This window comes from Phoxinus phoxinus (assembly GCF_949152265.1).
Source record: "Phoxinus phoxinus genome assembly, chromosome: 15".
NCBI classification, from domain to species: domain Eukaryota; kingdom Metazoa; phylum Chordata; class Actinopteri; order Cypriniformes; family Leuciscidae; genus Phoxinus; species Phoxinus phoxinus.
Genome location: NC_136890.1, coordinates 5,453,512 through 5,474,989, shown reverse-complemented (window position 1 = coordinate 5,474,989; position 21,478 = coordinate 5,453,512). Strand labels below are relative to the sequence as shown.

The 21,478-nt window shown below is 37.7% G+C and overlaps 2 protein-coding genes across 7 annotated transcripts in view; both read left to right on the top strand.

The window, feature by feature from the left end:
- prkg1l (protein kinase cGMP-dependent 1, like) overlaps positions 1 to 10,599 on the top strand; it is a gene marked incomplete at its 5' end in the record, with an annotated part of 36,145 nt that extends 25,546 nt beyond the window's left edge. For 2 of the 6 annotated variants that reach the window (XM_079637950.1, XM_079637952.1), the window contains 12 exons: positions 1,605 to 1,670; positions 1,795 to 1,863; positions 1,956 to 2,052; positions 2,179 to 2,318; positions 3,248 to 3,337; positions 3,797 to 3,970; positions 4,426 to 4,567; positions 4,683 to 4,846; positions 8,373 to 8,495; positions 8,949 to 9,008; positions 9,211 to 9,277; positions 10,110 to 10,501. In XM_079637950.1, the coding sequence (XP_079494076.1) occupies positions 1,605 to 1,670; positions 1,795 to 1,863; positions 1,956 to 2,052; positions 2,179 to 2,318; positions 3,248 to 3,337; positions 3,797 to 3,970; positions 4,426 to 4,567; positions 4,683 to 4,846; positions 8,373 to 8,495; positions 8,949 to 9,008; positions 9,211 to 9,277; positions 10,110 to 10,208 (1,291 nt within the window). In that variant the 3' untranslated portion in view covers positions 10,209 to 10,501. Of the gene's footprint in view, positions 1 to 1,604; positions 1,671 to 1,794; positions 1,864 to 1,955; positions 2,053 to 2,178; positions 2,319 to 3,247; positions 3,338 to 3,796; positions 3,971 to 4,425; positions 4,568 to 4,682; positions 4,847 to 8,372; positions 8,496 to 8,948; positions 9,009 to 9,210; positions 9,278 to 10,109 lie in introns of all 6 variants that reach the window. The other 4 variants (XM_079637954.1, XM_079637951.1, XM_079637953.1 and 1 more) reach the window with 3 other exon arrangements.
- A 1,685-nt stretch (positions 10,600 to 12,284) lies between these two features.
- Positions 12,285 to 21,478, top strand: part of acsl2 (acyl-CoA synthetase long chain family member 2) — a 34,107-nt gene continuing 24,913 nt past the window's right edge. The window contains exon 1 of the mRNA XM_079638425.1: positions 12,285 to 12,709. The gene's annotated coding sequence lies outside the window, so the exon portion shown is untranslated. The remainder of the gene's footprint in view (positions 12,710 to 21,478) is intronic.

Genomic DNA, 21,478 nt, shown 5'->3' with positions numbered 1-21,478 from the left:
TATGGGTTTGAGGGTGTACAACATGTGCTACAGTATTTACTATAATAGTGAAAGATCTCTCATCTACAGTAGTGCTACTGTGTGCTGTAATTATACTGTATGTGTAAGTAATATAAAAACCCTGTAGGCCAACTTCCCTCGTGCTCATTCCTGCTCAAGAACATGGTCAACTAGTGCTTTGTATTTCATCAGAAACAAATGTCTTTTTGCCCTGTCCTCTTTATTTTTCTTTCCCTCTCCTCTTTGTCTCCCACCACTAGGGTTTATTTTTCAAAGCATGTCTGTGATTCTGATTGGTGTGTCATCATTTTTCCTATTTAATGTTTACACTTGGATAAATGTGTGAAATTTGAGTTCACAGTGTGATACATGAGTTAATTACATTGTGCATTTGTGTTTTCTGAATGAGAACATGTTAATCATGTGCAAAATGTGGCCATTTTTGTGTGGAGTTTTGCAGTAAACATTAAAAAAAAAATTGGAACGTGCACTCAAAAAAAATATGTTGGCTTTAATTAACTTTTTTATGTCAACAAGTTCCACATAACTGGATTACGTTAAACAAACATAATTTGTTCATGTAACTTCAACATCATGGAATTAAGAAATTTTTAAGCCAATTTAAGTAATCTCAAAGTAAATTTTGTACGGTTTCCAGACGTGATTCAGGTGTTTTTTATTTTCATTCATCCATTAATATTTCATTTATTTTAGTGACACATGATTATAGACTATAGCTAGCTATTTGCTAGCAGTAGCACAATAGTATCTTAAATGCTAAGTTTTACATGCTTCTTCAACCAAAGCAATCGTAAATAACCGAATCAGTCCACAGCCTATAACAATATGCTCCACTCTTCTCCACAATGGTAACCCACTGTAATTGAAATGGTTATAATACTTCCAATGTAATTGAACATTAAACACAATTACACACTATAAAGTCTTCCCCTTTTCTCACTTTCTCAAAAAAAACATAAAATAACACTTAATTTTAACATTTATTCTCTCTTAATTCAACCATATGCAAAGCATGCTGGGAACTAACAAGCACCGCCCAGCTTCAGTTAATGCAACACAAATCATTCATGTAATCCAACACATTCCACACGTTTTAAGTAAACTTAAATTTGACATATATTTATGTAGATTGTACACAATCAAATTAAGTTAGGGCAAAATGGCAGTTGGGATCGCACTATACCGCCACACCTCTGGATTTGAGAATTTTTTACTTAACATAAATGGTTTGTGTTTAGACAACACGTTAAGATTTTGTACTGTTGACACCTAATAGAAAAAAACATTTCAAGTCAACAAACACAATTATTATAAGTAAACTAAATATATATAAAGTGCACAAAACAGGCGATAAACGTTCTGAGAAATGTGTCTTTTTTTCAAGAACTGAATTAATGGTTTGGGACACTGGTCCAACTAAACCAACTAACCTAAACCATACTGTGTTAGCAATCGATAAAAACTGTTAGAGAAAAGCAAACATGTGCATGTTAAATTGTTTGTGGCTTTACTGGAACATTCAAATTCAAGTCAGAAGGCATCATGTAACATTAACATCTCAGACCTGTTCCTTTGCTCTTTAGAGACGACATGAGGTCGATGAGTGTTCTTGCCTCAGGCGATGTGACATGTCTGGTCATAGACAAAGAGTAAGTGTGAGCCGTGAGGCATTAACCGACATTCATGCTATGGAAATAGCATAGTGGGCGAAAAAAAACACGATAACATACGCTGTACAGTTGACCTTGGCTATATTCCACCATCTATATCTAGGTTTTTCAAAAAAGTAACTGGAGGCTTAGACGATGCCAGAAACAATCCTAGCAACAAGGCCAGATCGAAGTAAGTTAGTCGATATGACTTTTACATTATCTACCGAAATAAATGAAACTTCACCAGTGATGATTAAATTTTGATCTCTATGTAATAAACAGGAACGGGGAAGATGGGACTGCGTTTGGGGAAATGTCTCTAAGCAGTTTTCAAGTGCTGTGTAATCTCGGGGAAGGACAGTACAGTCACACTCAGCTCGTGAGTATTCGATGCGCATCATAAACCAGTTCTGCAGTTTAAAATGTGATGATTTATAATTTCTATGAAACACTTGATATGAATTATAATTCAGCCAAACCTTTTTTTTTTTTTTTTGGTCACAAGGTCCATTTGAAGAGTGACCCCAGCTGTAAGTTTGCATTAAAGACCATAAGAAAGCAGGCCATACAGAGCCCAGGCCAAAGAGAGAGGATGCTCTCGGAGAAGCACATCCTGATGGATCTCCACAGTCCGTTTATAGTGAGGTCAGAACAGCAGAGAACCTTCTTATTTGTCGTTGATGTTTCATAAAAGGTTAATCATGTGTAAAGCGCCGGCACACAGTAGATCCGGAAGAACTGGAGGATTAAAGGTTGTTTGTGGAATGATGTGTAAAACTGTTCTCTGGTGAATAAGGAATCAGGCAATAAAAACATTTTTTGCATCTATTTATAATTGTTATGTTTATGCAGTTGTATTCCTTATTGGACTCTTTGCCCATTTTAATGGTGGATACATTCCTGTTCAAAAGTTTGGGCTCAGTACGATCTGTAATGTTTTTGAAAAGTCTCTTATACGGTTGCCAAGGCTTCATTCATTCATTCAGTTCATTCATTCCAAAAATACAGTAAAAGCAGTAATATTGTGAAATATTATTCAAATGTAATTTATTCCTGTGATCAAAGCTGTATTTTCAGCATCATTACTCCAGTCTTCAGTATCCTTCATAAATCATTCTAATATGCTGATTTGTTGCTAAAAACACATTTTTTATTATTATTATCAATGTTGAAAACAGTTTTTTTTTCAGAATTCTTTGATGAATAGAAAGTTCAAAAGCAGCTATTATTTAATAATAATAATTATATATTTATATATATATATATATATATATATATATATATATATATATATATATATATATATATATATATATATATATAACAATGTAAAAGACTGTCACTAATGATCAATTTAATGTATCCTTGCTGAATAAAAGTATTGATTTCTTTAAAAAATAATAAATTTAAAAAAGATTCTTACTGAGCCCAAACTTTTGAACTTTTAAAATGTTCTCTTCATATCAGCATGTAAAGTAAATTTTAATTGTAAAAAAAAAAAACAAAAAAACAAACATTGTTTTTGGCTGTTTATGTAAGATTTAAAAGCTTGATTATTATAATTTTTTTCTCAGGTTGCACTGTACCTTTAAAGATCCCCGGTTCCTGTATATGCTGATGGAGGCTTGTGAAGGGGGAGATCTGTGGGTTTTACTGAGAGACAGGTGCGCACAGTGATCCATACATTCATTCACCAAACTGCTTGTCCTCTGTAGGGTTGCAGAGATGCTGGAGCCGACCCATAAGCCCTGTTTACACCTGGTATTAAATACGTTTTGTTAGATCGGATCACAAGTGGATGACGCTAAATACAGGTGTAAACGGGTCTAAAACATTTTAGGCTTGTCCACTTCTGACCGCTCCCAGAGGTAGTCGAGACGGATTGCTTTCAGTGTAAACACTCATGTGATCGAATGTGTTCAAACAGCCACTAAAGACCGTCTTCTCTCCGCCTACTGACCTCATGAGTAAACATTATGGGAAGCGCACTAGCCAGACGGGATTTAAACTTTGACGTCTGAAGACCCAAGTTTGGTTTGAAGATGAAATACATACCAAGCACAATGTTCCATCATCTCCGGCGCATTCATATGTATATTGTGCAAACTTATTTTGTTCATTAGATTGAAAGATCTGAGAACACATACATACCCGGCCAAAGACCCTCCCCTTGAAGAAATCAGGACAGAAGTGTTTGAAAGTGGACAGAAGAGACGGATTAAAACACCAGGTGTAACGGGAATGTGTCTCCCTCGTCTACTTGTGATCCGATCGACCAAAACACATCTTAATACCGGGTGTGAACAAGGCCTTACATACAGTGATCTCCGATTCAGTTCGTTCAAACTGATTGTTTTTAGTGATTCAGTCGCAAAGTGTTTGTAAATCACTTAATTGTAAGGAAGGACTTTATCAGGAGTAAATATGACATTTGACAGCATTTATACTCTTAACAATAAAAGTTCTTTATTAGTATTAGCATAACCTTTAACATCCATGGAACCTTTCCATTCCACAAAAAGTATCTTTATAATGGTAAAAAGGTTCTTTAGATTATTAAAATATTCTTCAAATATTTTAAGAACTGTTCACAATGGTTGCTTGACTGCACATGCGCATTGGTCGCTTTTTAACTCTATTTGAGCATAAGAAACCAGATTTATGATACAGTTGTTGTCAGATATCATTGGTGGTGGAAAGGGACTTTGTCTAAACCGACAGTGACTGACTGATATGTGATTGTATGTTTCAGGGGGTCACTGGAAGAAGATGCTGTTCGCTTTTACGCAGCGTGTGTTCTGGAAGCTCTTAGTGTATTACACGGCAAAGGCATTGTTCACAGAGACCTGAAACCTGAAAATGTGCTACTGGACCAACGTGGATATGCTAAACTGGTGCTGAATACACACAAATTCAAGCATGTTTAAAGTTTAACCAAATGGCAGCCTGTAACCTCTTGATTGTGATGGGGGTTAACACTTAACACTTAGTTGTGTTTCTCTCTATCAGACAGGGTTTGGTTGTGCTAAGAAGCTGGGCTCTTTGCACAGGGCCTGGTCATTCTGTGGGTCTGTGGGTTATCAGCCTCCAGAGGTCATTCTGCATCAAGGTCACGGCCTGTCTGCAGATCTCTGGGCTTTAGGGATGTTGCTGTATGAACTGCTCAATAACAGGTGAGTTTTTTTTTAATTACTACATTGACTCATTCATTGTGTTACAGTACATTTGACTTTAGTAGGCTAAAATATAAGCCAATGAGAATGCTTGCTCAACATTTACGGTAAATAGTCTGGTTCCATGTTCGCTGCAAGTTAGTAATTCAAGTTCCTCTGAACCCCCCCCCCCCCCACACCTCCCCAGCACCACCTGTGTAGATTTGCTCTCAGGTTTATGTCTGCCTATTTATGCAGCATCTTACATGCTATACAGCGTATCTTACATGATCACATCAGCATGTCTGTGTATCTATTGGCAATATCAATATCATACTTGCTCTGCAGGAGCAGTGTAGCAGATCTAGTCCACCAAGACCAACTACCGTATTTTCATTTTTTTCATTGTTTGACTGGTCCTGCGACTTATAATCAGGTGCGACTTATCTGTCAAAATGAATTCATACTGACTGAGATGAACCAAGAGAAAACATTACCGTCTACAGCCGCGAGAGGGCGCTCTAGTGGGCGGAGTTGTTTACAAGCGACACCGAGGAAGAATTCAATGGATTCAGTATTGTGGGATGAGATCGCGGGAGCTTGGCGAACATGCTTGTTGGACTCGCTGGCTAATGTTAATTTAGCCTATTCAGCCTCCCAGGTATATGTTCTTTATGCTATTGTGTAGCTGAATAACTGTTAATGTGTTACGTTAACACACCGGACACCTATTCAGCCTGTTGTTCTGTGTGCTATTGTGTAGCTGAATAACTTGCCTTTCCAGATTAAATGTCTGTTCTTGGTCTTGGATTTTGTGAAATAAATTTCTAAATAAATGCGACTTATAGTCCAGTGCGACTTATATATGTTTTTTTTCCTCTTTATGACGTATTTTTTGACTGATGCGACTTATACTCCAGAAAATACGGTACATCAACATTGCAAAATTATTTCAGTTTGCATGGATCTGCGAAAACGACTAAAAATTCTGTATTATGCAGGCCAGTCAAGTAATTTGGCGATGTTAATTTGTAAAGAAAGACTACGCGCCTGCGCACATATACATTATATTAAAACACGCATACCTATAGACTAAACGCATAATATGCATGTGCACGCCGTCACCGTTTTCACAGATTCACGTTTTTTGAAGTTTATACTAAGATGATACAATTTTTCAAAACTTTTTAAAACTTGCAGCTTGGGAACCTATTTCAAAGTTTGCGTTTTCGAGCCACCAAACACAGTTGTCGAGCAAATGAACGGTCAGAACACATTAACAGTTTTCTGTTTTCAGTTAAAACGGTGTCGTGTAAGCGCCCCCTAAGTTAATAACTTTGAAACGGATGTGAAACAATCAAAAACTAACTTTAGCTGGACAATAACTTTATTCTAGAGCTGCTGTAAAGCCAAAACAATCTGTTTAATTTCCTATTATCACTGTAAAGCTGCTTTGAAACAATCTATATTGTTAAAAGTGCTATATAAATGAAGGTGACTTGACTTGATTTGACTACCATATTCATTAACATGTAAAATCTAGCCTACTTCTAGAGTTGTCATGACTGAAATATATTCCGGTTTATTTTCAAAAAAGAAAAACAACTCGCACTGTTTCCAAAGACGAAAATCCTACAAAACCCCCAAAAAGTGCTGAGGAAAAAGGTGACATTTGTGGGATACCCTTCATCTGTGTCCAATTGATGCTAAAATGACATGCCTGGGTCTATTTGTAGCTTTCGTCTGAGCTATTTTAAAAGAAATCTTCAACACATAATAATTTTTAAAGTATGTGTAGCACAAGCATGCTGTCGAAGACCGCAGACAGTTATGTCTAAATCTTCAGCATGCAGAAACAATGGGAAAAGTGTTACCAGTAAATATATTTAGAATGGAAGATCAGTGAGAAAGTGGGCAGCACAGAAAATACATGTTTTAAGGTATAACCAAAAAAACGAAAATCCTGTCATCATTGACAGATTTCATTTAGGCAAGCGATCATACGTAGAATACATTAAATATGGAAAAGCAATGAGGTTTGTTCTCACATATTAATAAAGGCCTAAATTAAACTTTTCATCATATAAAGCAATTTTCTCTTCAGGAGACTTTGATTAAACCACTCAATTCATATGAACAACTTTTACGATGTCTTTTTGTAATTTTTGAAGCATTAACATTTGGGTTGAATATAGTAGACTTTCAGTGGATGGGCCCAAATTATTAGAAAATATAAAAATAATATTTGGTAACACTTTACTTGAAGGGGTGTGCATAAGATTGACACGACACCTTCATAATCATGACATGACACGTGTCATTAATATGAAGGAGGTTTTATGCATATGACAACTGTCATTAAGTGTCATTCACTCAATTGACATTTTTTATGCAAATATGACATTGTTTGAGATGTCTTTGTTATGACAACTTGACATAAACCAATACATCATAACGTGTCATAAATATGTCATAAACATGACAGATTAATTATCAAACTTTAGAAACTACTTAGATTTATGTGTTAACATTACATTAAACTGTCATGTGGTTGGTTTTGACCCTGGCTGTCATGAGGCCATTATAACTGTGTCATGAAAATTTTCTTGACCTCAACTACAGTGGTACAAATTTAATTTTTTTCCACTGTAGTTGAGGTCAAGAAAAATATTCATATGTCATGTTTATGACATATTTATGACAGTAAATATGTATTGGTTTATGTATTGGTTTAAAGTGTTAATTCTCTGTCAAATTATTTTATAACAGTGTCATGTATACTTTTCTTGACCTCAACTACAGTGGTACAAATTAATTTTTTTCCACTGTAGTTGAGGTCAAGAAAAATATTCATATGTCATGTTTATGACATATTTATGACAGTAAATATGTATTGGTTTATGTCAAGTTGTCATAACAAAGGCATCTCAAACAATGTCATATTTGCATTAAAAATGTCAGAATTGAGTGAATGGCACTTAATGACAGTTGTCATAAACATGCATAAAACCTCCTTCATATTCATGAGACGTGTCATGTCATGATTATGAAGGTGTCGTGTCAGTCTTATGCACACCCCTTCAAGTAAAGTGTTACCGGAAAGGTAAATTAGTGTTCAGAAGATGAAGTCTTATAGATTTTGAATGGCATAAGGGTGAATAAATGAAGACAGTTTTAATTTTGGGGTGAATTATCCCTTTAAACATTGCTAGTGTGAAACTAGCTAACATTAACTCATAGCATGATCATCTAAAAGTAATTCTGGCTACTTTTGCTTGGTACCTGTGCAAAAATACAGTACACGACATGAGAGGAACATGAAGTACCTATCCATATACAACACACTTACATTCCTCTAAAAGTAGTCCAACTTCAAAAGGAAAATGTAAACTTTACATTTAAATTAACAAACTTTTTATTTATTCATATTTCTGCTTTTAAACCCTGCATCTTGCCTGCTATGACTTGCTAGTATTACTATAACAGTGTTTCCAGGTCATGTTTTGAATGTTAAAGGATCATATGACAACTGTTCCCACCTTTCCAGCCCCCTGTTCTCTGGCTCAGAGCCGCTGAAGGTTTATACAGCCGCTCTGAAGGGAACAGATGAGCTGGAGTTCCCCAAAACCATCAGCAGGACCGCAGTACATCTCATCAAGAGCCTCTGCAGGTAAACTACAGCGTTTACTATTACCTGTATGAGAAGAAGAAAAACATTGAGAAAAGGCTTGGTAAACCAAATGAAACATCTGTCACTATTTAGGTAAACAGACAGACAGATATATATAGACAATAGATAGATAGACGGACGGACGGACAAGATAGATAGATAGATGGATGGATGGATGAATGGATGAATGGATGAATGGATGGATGGATGGATGGATAGATAGTTGGATAGACAGACAGACAAGATAGATAGATAGATAGATAGATAGATAGATAGCAGTGCACTACATACTCTTTTGTGTGTGTGTGTGTGTGTGTGTGTGTGTGTGTGTGTGTGTGTGTGTGTGTGTGTGTGTGTGTGTGTGTGTGTGTGTGTGTGTGTGTGTGTGTGTGTGTGTGCGTGCGTGCGTGTGTGTGTGTCTGAGTCTGCTATCATCTGTCACCCCATTTCCAGGCTGAACCCCACAGAGAGACTGGGACAGAGGAACGGGGTCAAGGACATCTGCAAACACATGTGAGTCCTGCACGTTTGTGCTCTTCATCAAATATATTTGCACAGAGGGAAGAGAAGGGATTGGTGTGGGGTGAGAAGGGGAAGGATTCGTGAGATTAGATGAGAGTGGAAAAGAAAAGAGCAAAGGAAAGAAGAGAAAGCTGCTCTGTTTTTAAGTGCCGGCTTATTTTCTGCTCTGATTAACTTGTGTTGTGTTTCTCAGGTGGTTTGAAGGCTTTGACTGGGAAGGACTTCAGAAGGGCACATTGACTCCGCCAGTAATACCAAACGTGAGCAGCATCAGAGAATACTGTACAGCCGAGAGCACTGGCCAGACTGAACATCTTTCCTTAAGCTTATACTAATACTAATATAGCTTATACTATGGTTCATAGTAATTTCAACCTAGGGTCCTTTGCACCATGACCTCGAGCCAAACTCCTCCCCAGAAGCTTTTTTCCCTTGGTCGAACATTATTAAAATTAGAGCTTATTTAGAGATAAAAGCCGAATGGCTTAGTGGAGACGCTAATGGATCCAAGGTTGTATCTCGTAAATTACCGCACTAATAATGCCCGGAATGGTACCAAACTTCTACAGTAGTACAAATAGATGATGTACTCATAAAACGTGCCATTTTAAAGTTTGGAAGTACATCAGGAGTTTATTTATTTAGTTTTATCACGGAAGTGATCCCAAATCACGGAAGTGACCTCGACGTCCGGGTTAGCGTTAGCATAAGCCATCAGCCAAGTGTTATTTAAATAAACTCCTGATGTACTTACAAACTTTCAAATGGCTCCTTTTATGAGTACAGAATCTATTTGTACTACTGTAGAAGTTTGATACCATTCCGGGCATTATTAGTGGGGTAATTTACAAGATACAACCTTGGATCCATTAGCGCCTCCACTAAGCCATTCGGCTGATATCTCTAAACAAGCTCTAACTTTTATAATGTTCGACTAAGGGAAAAAAGCTTCTGGGGGGGAGTTTGGCTGGAGGTCATGGTGCAAAGGACCCTAGGTTTCTTTTACTCCGAACCATCCCTTTAAACATATAACAAACAGCTCTTTAAAATGATGCATCTGTCAAGTTCAAATAAATGTAACCTTTTTTCCAGGTTCCCTCTGTCTCTGATCACGGAGGACCAGCTCTCCTGGAGGAAACCCACATTGAAGAAGCGTCATTGGATGATTCTGGCTGTGATATAGACTTTTGATTTGTACCATGGTGATATGGATGATGTAAATTGAAAATAATAATAATAATAATTGGACTGGTGTTAATTTTGCATTAACTTTGCTGTTGGTTATTTACTTGATTTCTTCTGAGATGAAAACCAATGCAGGCGACAGTACACAGCTCCAGGACTTAATAATTAAATGATGGAATTACTTCAAAAATGTCTCTGAAAAATGCAATTGTATACATGATCCCTTTTGGGTTTCTTTCATGTGAAAACAATTTTAAAGAATACTAAAGATTTTTTTTAAGGATTCCAACTTTTACAACATGTTTATGTGTTAACGTGTTACCATGTTTCTAGACTGTTGTGGTTACACATTTACCATTGTTCTGCACATTTTTGCTGATTAAAATCCATAAATTTCAATAGGAATCCATGCGATTGCAAATTTTGAGGCGAAATGTTTCCCCATGCAGATTTCGCCACAGATTAAATTTTGTGGATTCGTTATATTTGCCAATAACAGAAAACTTCTAGTTCCTCTGAGATTTCCTTTTACTGCCCAATAGTTGAACAATATTCCAGTAGGCCTATAATTAAATAGTGTTCTACCAGATAGTTTAAAATACATTATTTCTCTCCATACCGGTCCAGTTTTAACATGCCAGTTAGAACTGCAAAATAAAAGAAAGAAAAATATCATAATTTCATTAACTATAGCCATGGTATTTAGTCATGGTATCAGGGACCAGCATTGCACATTTTATCCTCTGAACTGATCAGTTCAGTTCATGCAAATTAGATGATCTGAATCAGGAGTGGTAAATAAGGTAGGCATACAAAACGTGCAGTTCTGGTCCCAGCAGGACCCAGGGTCATTTTCAGGAAAAATGTATTTGCGGGCTTAAAAGGATAGTTCACACAAAGACTTAATTTCATCTTCGGAACACAAATGAAGATCTTTTTGATGAAATCTGAGAGATTTATGTCCCTCCACTGACCGCTACGCAACTACCACTTTGACGCTTCAAAAAGTTAATGAAGAGATCGTAAAACTAATCCATATGAATTGAGCAGTTTAGTCAAAATTTTTAGAAAAAGAGATTTTCTCCGAAACACGAGAATGAACCTCATTGGTTCTCGCACATCAAACGAACATGCTTTAGCTTATGTTTACCTTATGTGTGCAAGTTGATGAATAGTATAGGCCTATACAAAATAAACTATATGTGAATAAAAGCCTAAATTAAATATGTTCATCATAAAAAGTGATCGTTTCTCTTCAGACATTTTGGACTAAACCACTAAATTCATATCAATTCGTTTTACAATCTCTTTATGAACTTTTTGAAGCGTCAAAGTGGTAGTTGCGTAACTATCAATGGAGGGACAGAAAGCTCTCCGATTTCATCCAAAAAGATCTTCATTTGTGTTCTGAAGATGAACGAAAGTCTTACAGGTTTTGAACGACATGAGGGTGAGTAATGACAGATTGTTACATTTTTGTGTGAACTACCCAGCTAACAATTTTACGTTCCCAGAACGTTCTGGGAACGTTAGTTTTTAGTTCCCAGAACGTTCCCAAGAACGTTCCCTATTGGTTATCCAGGAAAGTTTTCTTAACGTAAATAGAACGTTCCCTTAAGGTTAGGGGAACGTTCCGGGAACCTACTCGGAACGTTCCCGCAACGTTCCCGGAACGTTCCCCTAACCTTAAGGGAACGTTCTATTTACGTTAAGAAAACTTTCCTGGATAACCAATAGGGAACGTTCTTGGAAGGTTCCCAGAACGTTCTCCTTAGGTTATAAAAATATAACCTAAAAAAAACCTACAGGGAACGTTCCCAGAACGTTCTCCTTAGGTTATAAAAATATAACCTAAAAAAAACCTACAGGGAACGTTCCCAGAATGTTCTCCTTAGGTTATAAAATTAAACCTAAAAATAACCTACAGGGAACGTTCCAAGAACGTTCTACTTAGGTTATAAAAATAGAATCTAAAAATAACCTACAGGGAACGTTCCTAGAACGTTCTTGGTTGGTTCCCAAAAAAGTAACCAAATGGGAACCATACGGGAACGTTAGGGGAACGTTCTGTGTTTGCTGGGTATCCCTTTAAAAAAAATTGTATATAGCCTGCCCTATAGCATTAAACATAATGGAACGTGCAAAAAAAATGCTGATAAACCAATGAAAACCAATCACATAAAAGTACAATAGTTTTGATTTGTGTGAATTAAAGTTAACAATATAATTATAATCACAACGGATACGTTTCCCGGTTCTGATAGACCTCCTGGAAGATGTTGCCAAAAAATATGTTAAAGCACGCACGTAAATGGATGAGGAAGTATTGTGAAAACTTGGGAGAAGTTTGAGGAGGTTTTGGCCCGAGGCAGGCTGACTGAAGAGGGGGTGCGAGGGCGTGTTTGTGAGGGACTAAACACTGGCTCTGGGGTCCGGGAGGGATTTAGCACAGTCTGAGGAGAATAGAGAAACTTTTGGAGGACGGGAGATCCAGATTCCACACACAGGTAAGAGCCAGTTTCTGAAACTTCCACAAACTGTGTATGCAGCGATTTTGTGCAAATGTAGAAAAACGTCGTCGTTGTTGAAAGAAAAATATTTTTGTTAGACGGAAGAAGTTGCCAAATTCTTCAATGAAAATTCAATTCATTCATTCATTCATTCATCACTTAGCCTAGGCTACTCGTTCTCCTGTTTATAATTCAACATTTGGCACATTTAGCACTACATCGGTAGTTTAATGTTACTTTAAAGCTCAAACATCGTCTGTTGAGTGAGTGAAATTATTTTATATGAAATTATTTCGTAATACCTTAGCCTATAGTTTGGCGTCATCGCGTGACACGTGCACGTATTTTGTAAACAAGCGCGCCGTGGCAAATGTCTAAATTACTTCTAAGCTACTTTTAATAACTTTAATTCTTAAAAGATTTAAATAGTAACACTTTAAGATATTGTTAAAATGGTTTCCTTGCAATTCATGTCATTAATGCCCCTTTTGAAAACAAATGCCCACGATAGGCTATTGTACTCAAATAGGGCCTATAGATATTCAGAAACTTTCTGGTTGTCAAAAGTTAAGTGAAAATCTGTGGTTATTCTGATAGGACATCTCTTTGAACTTGAAGACAACAAATGTCACATCCACTAAAACCACTAAAAAGTAGGGTACCATGGTACTACCATACCATGTTTTTTTTTATGTACCATGGTAGTATCTCAAAGTACCATGTGATATGTTGCCTACCATAGTGCCAATTTGTGGTTAAATAGGCTTAATTGTTAGATGGCTACTTTGAATAAACTTTATTTAGCTTCTATTTTTGTGTATTGATTCATTGCTTAATGTTGTGCCAGGTCATTTGTGTGTGATTTTGATCAATATTATACTGAAGTAAGGGTGTGTTTGCTGTTTGTCAAGGAAACAAAAACTGTAAAATGCTGCCAGCAAAATAGTGTGGTTGAAACGCTCTGCTTTAGAGCAAGAGCCAGTTTTGCCCGCCGATCAGAAGACTGGCGAAGCGCTGTAGATGTTGTGCATGTGTGTGGCATGTCTAGTCATGCTGAATAAGGTTGTGCTGGTGTAACACACTCACACAATCCAGAATTCATTGGTTTGCAGTACTGTTGGTTTTGGTAGGGGAAAATGCTTTAAAATGACTCATAAAGCCATGAAAGTAAAAGCAATCTGTAGGATGAGATGCATTATGATTTTTCACCATAGCGATATTGTGAAACATTGTGTTGCCCAGTGTAAAAACATAACCTACTTCCACTTATACAGGTTGACACAGTTATATTTCATACACGAGGACGCATCACTGCTTTTCCACTTTTCTCTTCTGCTACCAGACAGTTAACTTGTCCGCTGTGATGCAACACCCTCCCCATTCCCTCATCCCTCTCCTCTCTAAACCTTTTCAGTGTGATTCTGTGTTCTTCATGCTTCATTTGGGAATCACAGCCAGAGAACACCCGGGCCATTCTCTCATCCCCCCCCTCCCTCATTCATTAACCATTGGGCAGGCGCTCGGATCTCCTGCGCTCTCTCATTCCCTCATCATATTCCCTTTCAAATCCTCTGGAATGCCACTTCCAGAACCCACTTCATATGACATCATATCCTGTGAACCTGCCATTTCACATCCCTGTTATTGTCCAAAGTTTGCTCATTTGTAACGTAGGAAACCTAATTGAGATATTTTCAGTCCAGTGTTGTTATTGTTAACTGAAACAATGAAATATCAAGCATTTGTGTCACAAGCAAAATTCTTAATTTAATGGCATTGCTGTCAATGAGAAACAATTGATATAAGGAGATCTCATTAACGTTTTCTTTCCAATGGGCTCTTTCAGTTCTTGACATTCTCCATTCACACATTCCTTCTCCTAACTGGTGAGGTTTTACCTTACACACTTGGGAACCGGTGTTCGTTCTGGATGCTGAATGTCTTTATTCTAACAATGTGCCTGTTGTTCTTGAGCTGACGTTTTGTTGACATTGTAAGAGGTTCACCATGCTATGTGTGCGATCAGGGCAGTTTGTCACAAAATCAAACTTAGCATTTGTTCAATACACACTGAGGAGTTCAATCTAGGTGTATATATCTGTTGAAATGAAACAAGATGCTGACAAATGGAGATCACAATTAGATATCTTGTCCAGTACACAAGATACATAGCTTTATTATCTTTTGTCTTCAGACATATTTAGGCTATACAGTTGGTGTTCTGGGTTTACTCGTTTTATCCAGCAAGCAAAAGGTCTAGTCTGATCGCTTAGAAAAGTAACATGACTCCTCTCAGCTATAAGGCACATGATCTGAGGTATCATTCATATGTCAGCAGCACAAAATGTGCTCAAGGCGTTTCTTTATTCATCCAAGTGGCTTCTCCCGTCACAACATTTCCACAACATTGTGCTGTAAAATGACCCTTGATAAAAGACTCAAGTACTTGAACAGAAGCACACTAACACTGCCTGAGGTTTCTTCTCTGAACTACAACCTATAAAGTTTTATGATGCTTTTTAATGAGTACAATTTTACGACTTCAAACTTAAAATGCGGTAAGTGCTTGACACAGGAAACAACACCATCCTGGCATCACAACCGCAAAACATTTGCTCCCTGTCGCTACGTGAAGACCGCAACAACACTAATAATGGTCTTAATGGACCTTAGCCTGGGTAGACACCTTCAATAATTTGACTCGACCTTAGACACAGCGTGTGTAAGGCTGGGCAAGGTTTGCCTTTGCCTGCCCACGGACTTCATTGTAACGTAGAATGCTATATGCTACTATCATAAGCCTATAGATCATAGAACCATTGCCACCAATTGCTCATTACTGCTGGTCTAGGGTCAGTTTTCTCCATAATAGGAGCATATTGGTGAACCATTGGCAAACAATCCAGTGTGTATCTGAAAGGTTTCTTTACAACGTGTTTTTGCAGCGTTGAGCAGTGTAGCCAATCACCTGTTGATTTCTTGAACAAGATGGCCAATCAGAGGTGTTTAAGTTAGCACTGAACAATAACTGTGTGTTTTGAGCGGTGAGTGGATTCAGGGTTCTGCACGCTAGCAAATCCTCTTATTATAACAAAGTGTAGACTTTATGTAAATAAGAGATTCATTGTGCAGTCAGTTTCACTGATTATAATGGAACTTTGTAAGATCGCGATTGACTTTTCTGTTAAAATTAACAGTGGTTTATGAACGTAGATGCTTTAATAACACATTGTTTATCAGGAGCGTTTATGCTGGGGTGTGTAGGTTGTGCGGTGACATGTAACTTGAAACTGTTTAATTTTTTTAAAGGGGAAGTGCATCTCTCTTTGCCCTTGGCTCACACACTGCCTATGCACCCGACTGAAGTCGTGTTGTCCAAAAGTACTGACTTCGGTACCAAGTCTGTACTGAAATTTAAAAAATGTGACGCTTTGAGCGCTGTTGAGCGGAATTGGAAACACCTCTGATTGGCCATTGTGTTGACGCGCTCATCAGATATGTTTGTGATTGGCTATAATCACAGACCCTGTGATTGGCCCCTAGTTGTAGCCAATCACAGACATATCCGATGAGCATGTCAACACAATGGCCAATCAGAGGTGTTTACGATTCCGCTCACCAGCGTCACAATTTAAAAATTTCAGTACAGACTTGGTCCGAAGTCGGTACTTTTTGACAACTCTAGTGTTAGGTACTGTCTTAAGGCCATACATCATATTTAGTTTCCACAACCCATGTTTTCTAGAACTTTTTGTCTCAAGCAGGGGCATAGCTACGCAGTGGCCAGTTCCACCCCTGCAGCGCAAACATTTTGACCGCATAAACAGCTGACTTTTCTCAGCTCAAAGAACTATTAAACTGGCACAAAGGCCATGTACACAGTCCAGCTGAACTGATAACATGCCCAAAGATGCCTATAATAAGTGGACATGGCAGCTCTGCAAGAGCTCTCCTGGCGAAGCAGCTATGAGCATTTAAAACACAGCAGAGTGAGATGCGAACACATCCATCAAGTGCATGTTTACATTGAAAAACAATGGAAAAGTAGCACAGTGAAATGAAAACATGTCTCACAGCCTCGAGACATTGCTATGGTTACTTTCCATTTTAACCCCTCCATTTCTACTTGCTCCGAGCGCCATTCAAACCGGCGTTTCCGGCATGGGAGGCAGGCGCACTAACAAGTATACGCTAAAGGCCACAGACTGACCACAGTAGAGGTCGACCGATTCATCGGTTTTGCCGATTAATCGGCACCGATTGTTGACTGGTGGAACTATCGTTATCGGCAAAAATATATACCGATAGTTTTTCCTGGTTGCGTCCATTGCTGGAGCGGCTGAGAAGCGTGCGCTGTCATTCATTACACAGTGTAAGAGCTGAGAAGGCTCTGCTGGCATGATGCAGTACAAGAGCGGCCTCTAGAGGTGTAATAAAAACTTGTGCCTCGTGTTGTTTATTTCGACACGTGATTCTGTGTGCTGCACTGAGAGCACATGCTGCGTGGAGAGCGCTGACATCAGATGCGCGTTTAAAGCACCGACAGCTCAAATGTATGTATACAGTACATTTTGTCATATCATTATAAAGTGATTAATTTGTTGACTAAATGCTGCATTAGTAGAGAAAGAACAGCACAACAGTATGTTTGTTTGCCTTCGAGGCTGAGAGGGCGCTAACATGAGTAGTACCTCAAGCGGTTAAAACACTGACAAACATAAACGTAAGTCCGACCCGAATGTTTAATGTCACAATTGTTACCTCTATTTGCATTAGTTCATATCCAGCTGGTCACTTTTATGCATTAAATATGCAGAGAAGCTGCATATTTAAAGCTAGAGACGTAAGCAAACTGATATGTTCATACAGCCGACAGAAACATAAACGAATCAGAAAAGCATTCGATTTCGGTTATTTTTTTTTTTTTCATCTTCACTTTAATAAAAATTTTGTTACTTTTTTATTAATTAAGTTGGCTTGAAAAGAACAGTTAAATAGTAAAATTTTGATTGTAACTGGTTTTATTTGTTATTTAGAGTATTACTTTTTGTTTCAGTTTGAATGAATGTCTTTTATTGACTTAAATATTTATTCACATTTATATATTTATTTCATTTAGCATGTTTTCATGGTTCAATACAGTTTTTTTTTTTTTATAATAAAGTTCAGCACTGTTTTACTTGGAGTATTATGTTTGTTTTTATCCAGTATCAATTTTAAAAACTATCGGTTCATTAATCGGTTATCGGCAAGTATGGCCCAACGTAGCTATCGTTATCGGTAAAATCCACTATCGGTCGACCTCTAGACCACAGCGTCAGTTTCTTGTGCGATTCTTGTGGGGAAAGGGGTGAGGTTTACTAGCTCTAGCTAGCTCACTCCACCCGGGTCACGGCACCAATGTAACCCCTCCAGTTCTACTCACACCGCTCAGAGCGGGATTCGAATCTGCATTTCCGGCATGGGAGGCAGGCATGCTAACAAGTGAGTTTTGTTTTTTACACAAACTGGGGGACAAGTCAAATTTTTGTGTTTTGATGAACCCAAAACATTGCTTTAATTGCATATTATTTAAAATCCCACATTTGTCTCTCATATCTGCTCTTTGTAAGTTGTTGATAACTACCGTGTGGTTTTCTTCAGGTTGTAAATCTGTAGGCCTTTCTTTTGAATTTGCTTTAGTTCATTTAGCACCAGTTTGAGTAATAGCCTCTGTCGCTCTCTCCCCTCTTTGTTCTGTTTAAGTTCCCAAGTGAGTGCCAGAAACGCACAATAAAGCCTGTCTACCTCTAACAATGGCCGTTACGAATGAGGGAGGGAGGGAGGGAGAGAAAGAGAGAGGTCTGTCCTCATCTGTGACGCGTAATTATTTTCAGATGTCATCTCTGCAAAATCCATTTATCTCCAGCTTTTGTGGACCTGTGACAGAGACAGGGATGTGCAGAGATGGTCATATGAAAAGGGGTGTCGCTGTTTGCAGTTGCATTGCTTTAACCCTCGCCTCTAAAGCGACCACATGTAGGGTTTACAAAGTCCTGTGGAAAATAGAAAGTGCTTCTTTTTGTTGTTACAAGTTTGCATGGTCGCATAAATAAATGTGCTTGTTAATAATTCAATTAATCTCATGTTTAACATGAACATATTATATACACACTACTGTTCAAATCTTTAATACTTTTATTCAGCAATGATGCATTACATTGATAAAAAATTATTTCAAATCAATTTCAAATGCATGCTGTTATTTTAAAAACTGTTTTTCACGGTTTCCACAAAATTATTTAGTAGCGCAAGTCTTTCTTGAGCAGCAAATCAGCATATTAGAATGATTTCTGAATTATCATGTGACACTGAAATGTTAAATAATAAAAAGTAGGGGAGAGGCGGGACAGTTGAAACACTTTTCAGATAAACGTAATACGATAAGGTTACAGATAGATTTTTTGTGTGTGTGTGATCAACAACTCACATATGTGTTCTCTTAGTATCATGTGTTATTCGGTACAAATATAGAATGATTTAAGTAAAAATTTACTTTGATCGGTAGTTGTGCTTTGTTTCAATCGTCCCGCCTGAGCGGGACGGTTGCAACACAGGGGTGGGACGGATGAAACATAACAGTTTAAACGGCAACTATTCATCTAATGCTTGTTTTTTTTGAACAACACCTGACAAGTAACTTGTCTACATATTGTTACAAACATATTTTGTCATTTATTTTAATTTAAAGGCTCATTTTAACCATTTTGTTCTATCACCCATTAAACATAGGCGATAAGCCTATGCGCATTTTGTGTAATCTTTCTAATAGGCTATTTTGACGAAGACAGACAAATCCGTTTACAATTAATTATCTTATACTTCTTCCTTGAGTCATATCGAGTGTTTACTAGTTGAATAGCCTTAACAGCGGTTTTCCTATGACCAGGTTTAACTGGCAGGAGGCGCTGTTTCATCCGTCCCGACAGCGCATCCCGACAGTTGTTTTTCCCTTAAACTAAAAAACTTTGATATTGCACACTTAAGGGTGTGTTACAGTAATACACCTGCCGTATTATCATTACAATGGCACATGAAACAATAAATACAACTTGTCAGTCAAAAAAAAATAGCACGAAAGAATTCACTTACTGCACTCAAAAACAGCTTTCCGGCTTTAAATCCAAAACGGCATGACGTAAAGAAGAAATGTTTTCGCGGGTCTGGTAGGCATTGCGTGTTATACGTGCTGAAGAAATATGACGTACATGACGTGAGTGGTTTTCAAGAAAATCGCAATGTTTCATCCGTCCCGCGTTTCAATTGTCCCGGCTCTCCCCTACATTTTAATTTACATTATACATTACAGTTATTTTAATTGTAACTGATATAACAGGTTCAGAATATTACTGTATTACTTCAGTATTTTCCATTCTGTTTGAAATGCATTATTAATTTAAATTATTTGAAAGAGTAATAAAAAAATAAAAAATGTATCGCTGGTATACGGTACACACATCTGTGACTGCATATTAATTAATTATTAAATTGCCAAATTAGGCACTTACTCTTTGAATATGACACCATAGGATAATTAGGATAATAAACTATGCCACTTATATATAAATAATGGTTATGGAGTAAAATATGAGTTTATAAAATATGAGTTCAAAGATATTGGAATTTTTGTGGTCTAAACATTTTCAGTTTTTAATGAATTTTGAGTCCATACTATTATTGTAAACATTAGTAATATTGAGATATATTTTGTGTCATTAGTCGTTATAAAGTTGTATTGTGATATACACCCATCATCAGCTGTCTAGATCCATATCCATTACAAACCCCATATCTGTCCCATATTAAACATTTAGTTGTGACTCTGGCTGGCTTCAGTGTGTCTTGTTAAGTATTCTGGAGGCAAACATCATGGCACTTGCTTTGGTGGCATTTAAGAGAGAAAGAGAAGGAAGGGGGCATTTTCCCTCACTGTGGGAATACCAATGCAGGGCGAGGGGTGATGACATCACCCTTTATCCTCCTGTTCTTTAATGGGGGGAGGAAGTGGGTGAGAGGTTAGAGGAGAGAGGGGGTGAGATGAAAGAGTTTATTTGGGTGAGAGAGAGAGGGAGAGAGAGAGAGTTCTGTGAGACTGTGAATGGAGTCCCAGGATATGACCGTGTTTGGGTCGTCTCATGTGATCTTTACAGATCATCTCATTGGCAAACGCGATCACACTCATTCACACTCGGGCCTCCCAGTCACCCCATCTCACCACCAAATCACCAATCCCGACTGTACTCCCTTCACCAGTGTCATGTTCTTCTGCCTGGACAACATTAAAATACATTTTCAACCTGTCATCTGTCACACATGCAGCTCTCTTCACCTCCACCTGTCCTTCCGTGTGTCCCGAAACACATTCACACCTGGTTGTGTTTGCGTTTTGGTTGCCTGCTGGAAAATGTCCGAAAGTTACCCCGAGCGCCTGTTGTGTGTCGGCCAATCATCATGACTTCCTCCTGGCATTCAAATGGGGCCCAAACATTTGTTGGCTTCTCTCAGCGCCGAGTGGTTTTCATTCAGGTTTTGTTCTCAGACCTCGTTACGAGAAATCAATGAAAGTTATTCATAATTTGAAGTCACTGCACATTAACTTTAAACTAAATATTAAGGCGAGACACTACTGGTGAATAGGGTACAATTTTAAAATAATAGATGTTACCATGAAACTTCCTCAGTTAATTACTTACACAAGTTCATAAAAAAAATGCATTACAAGTTTTT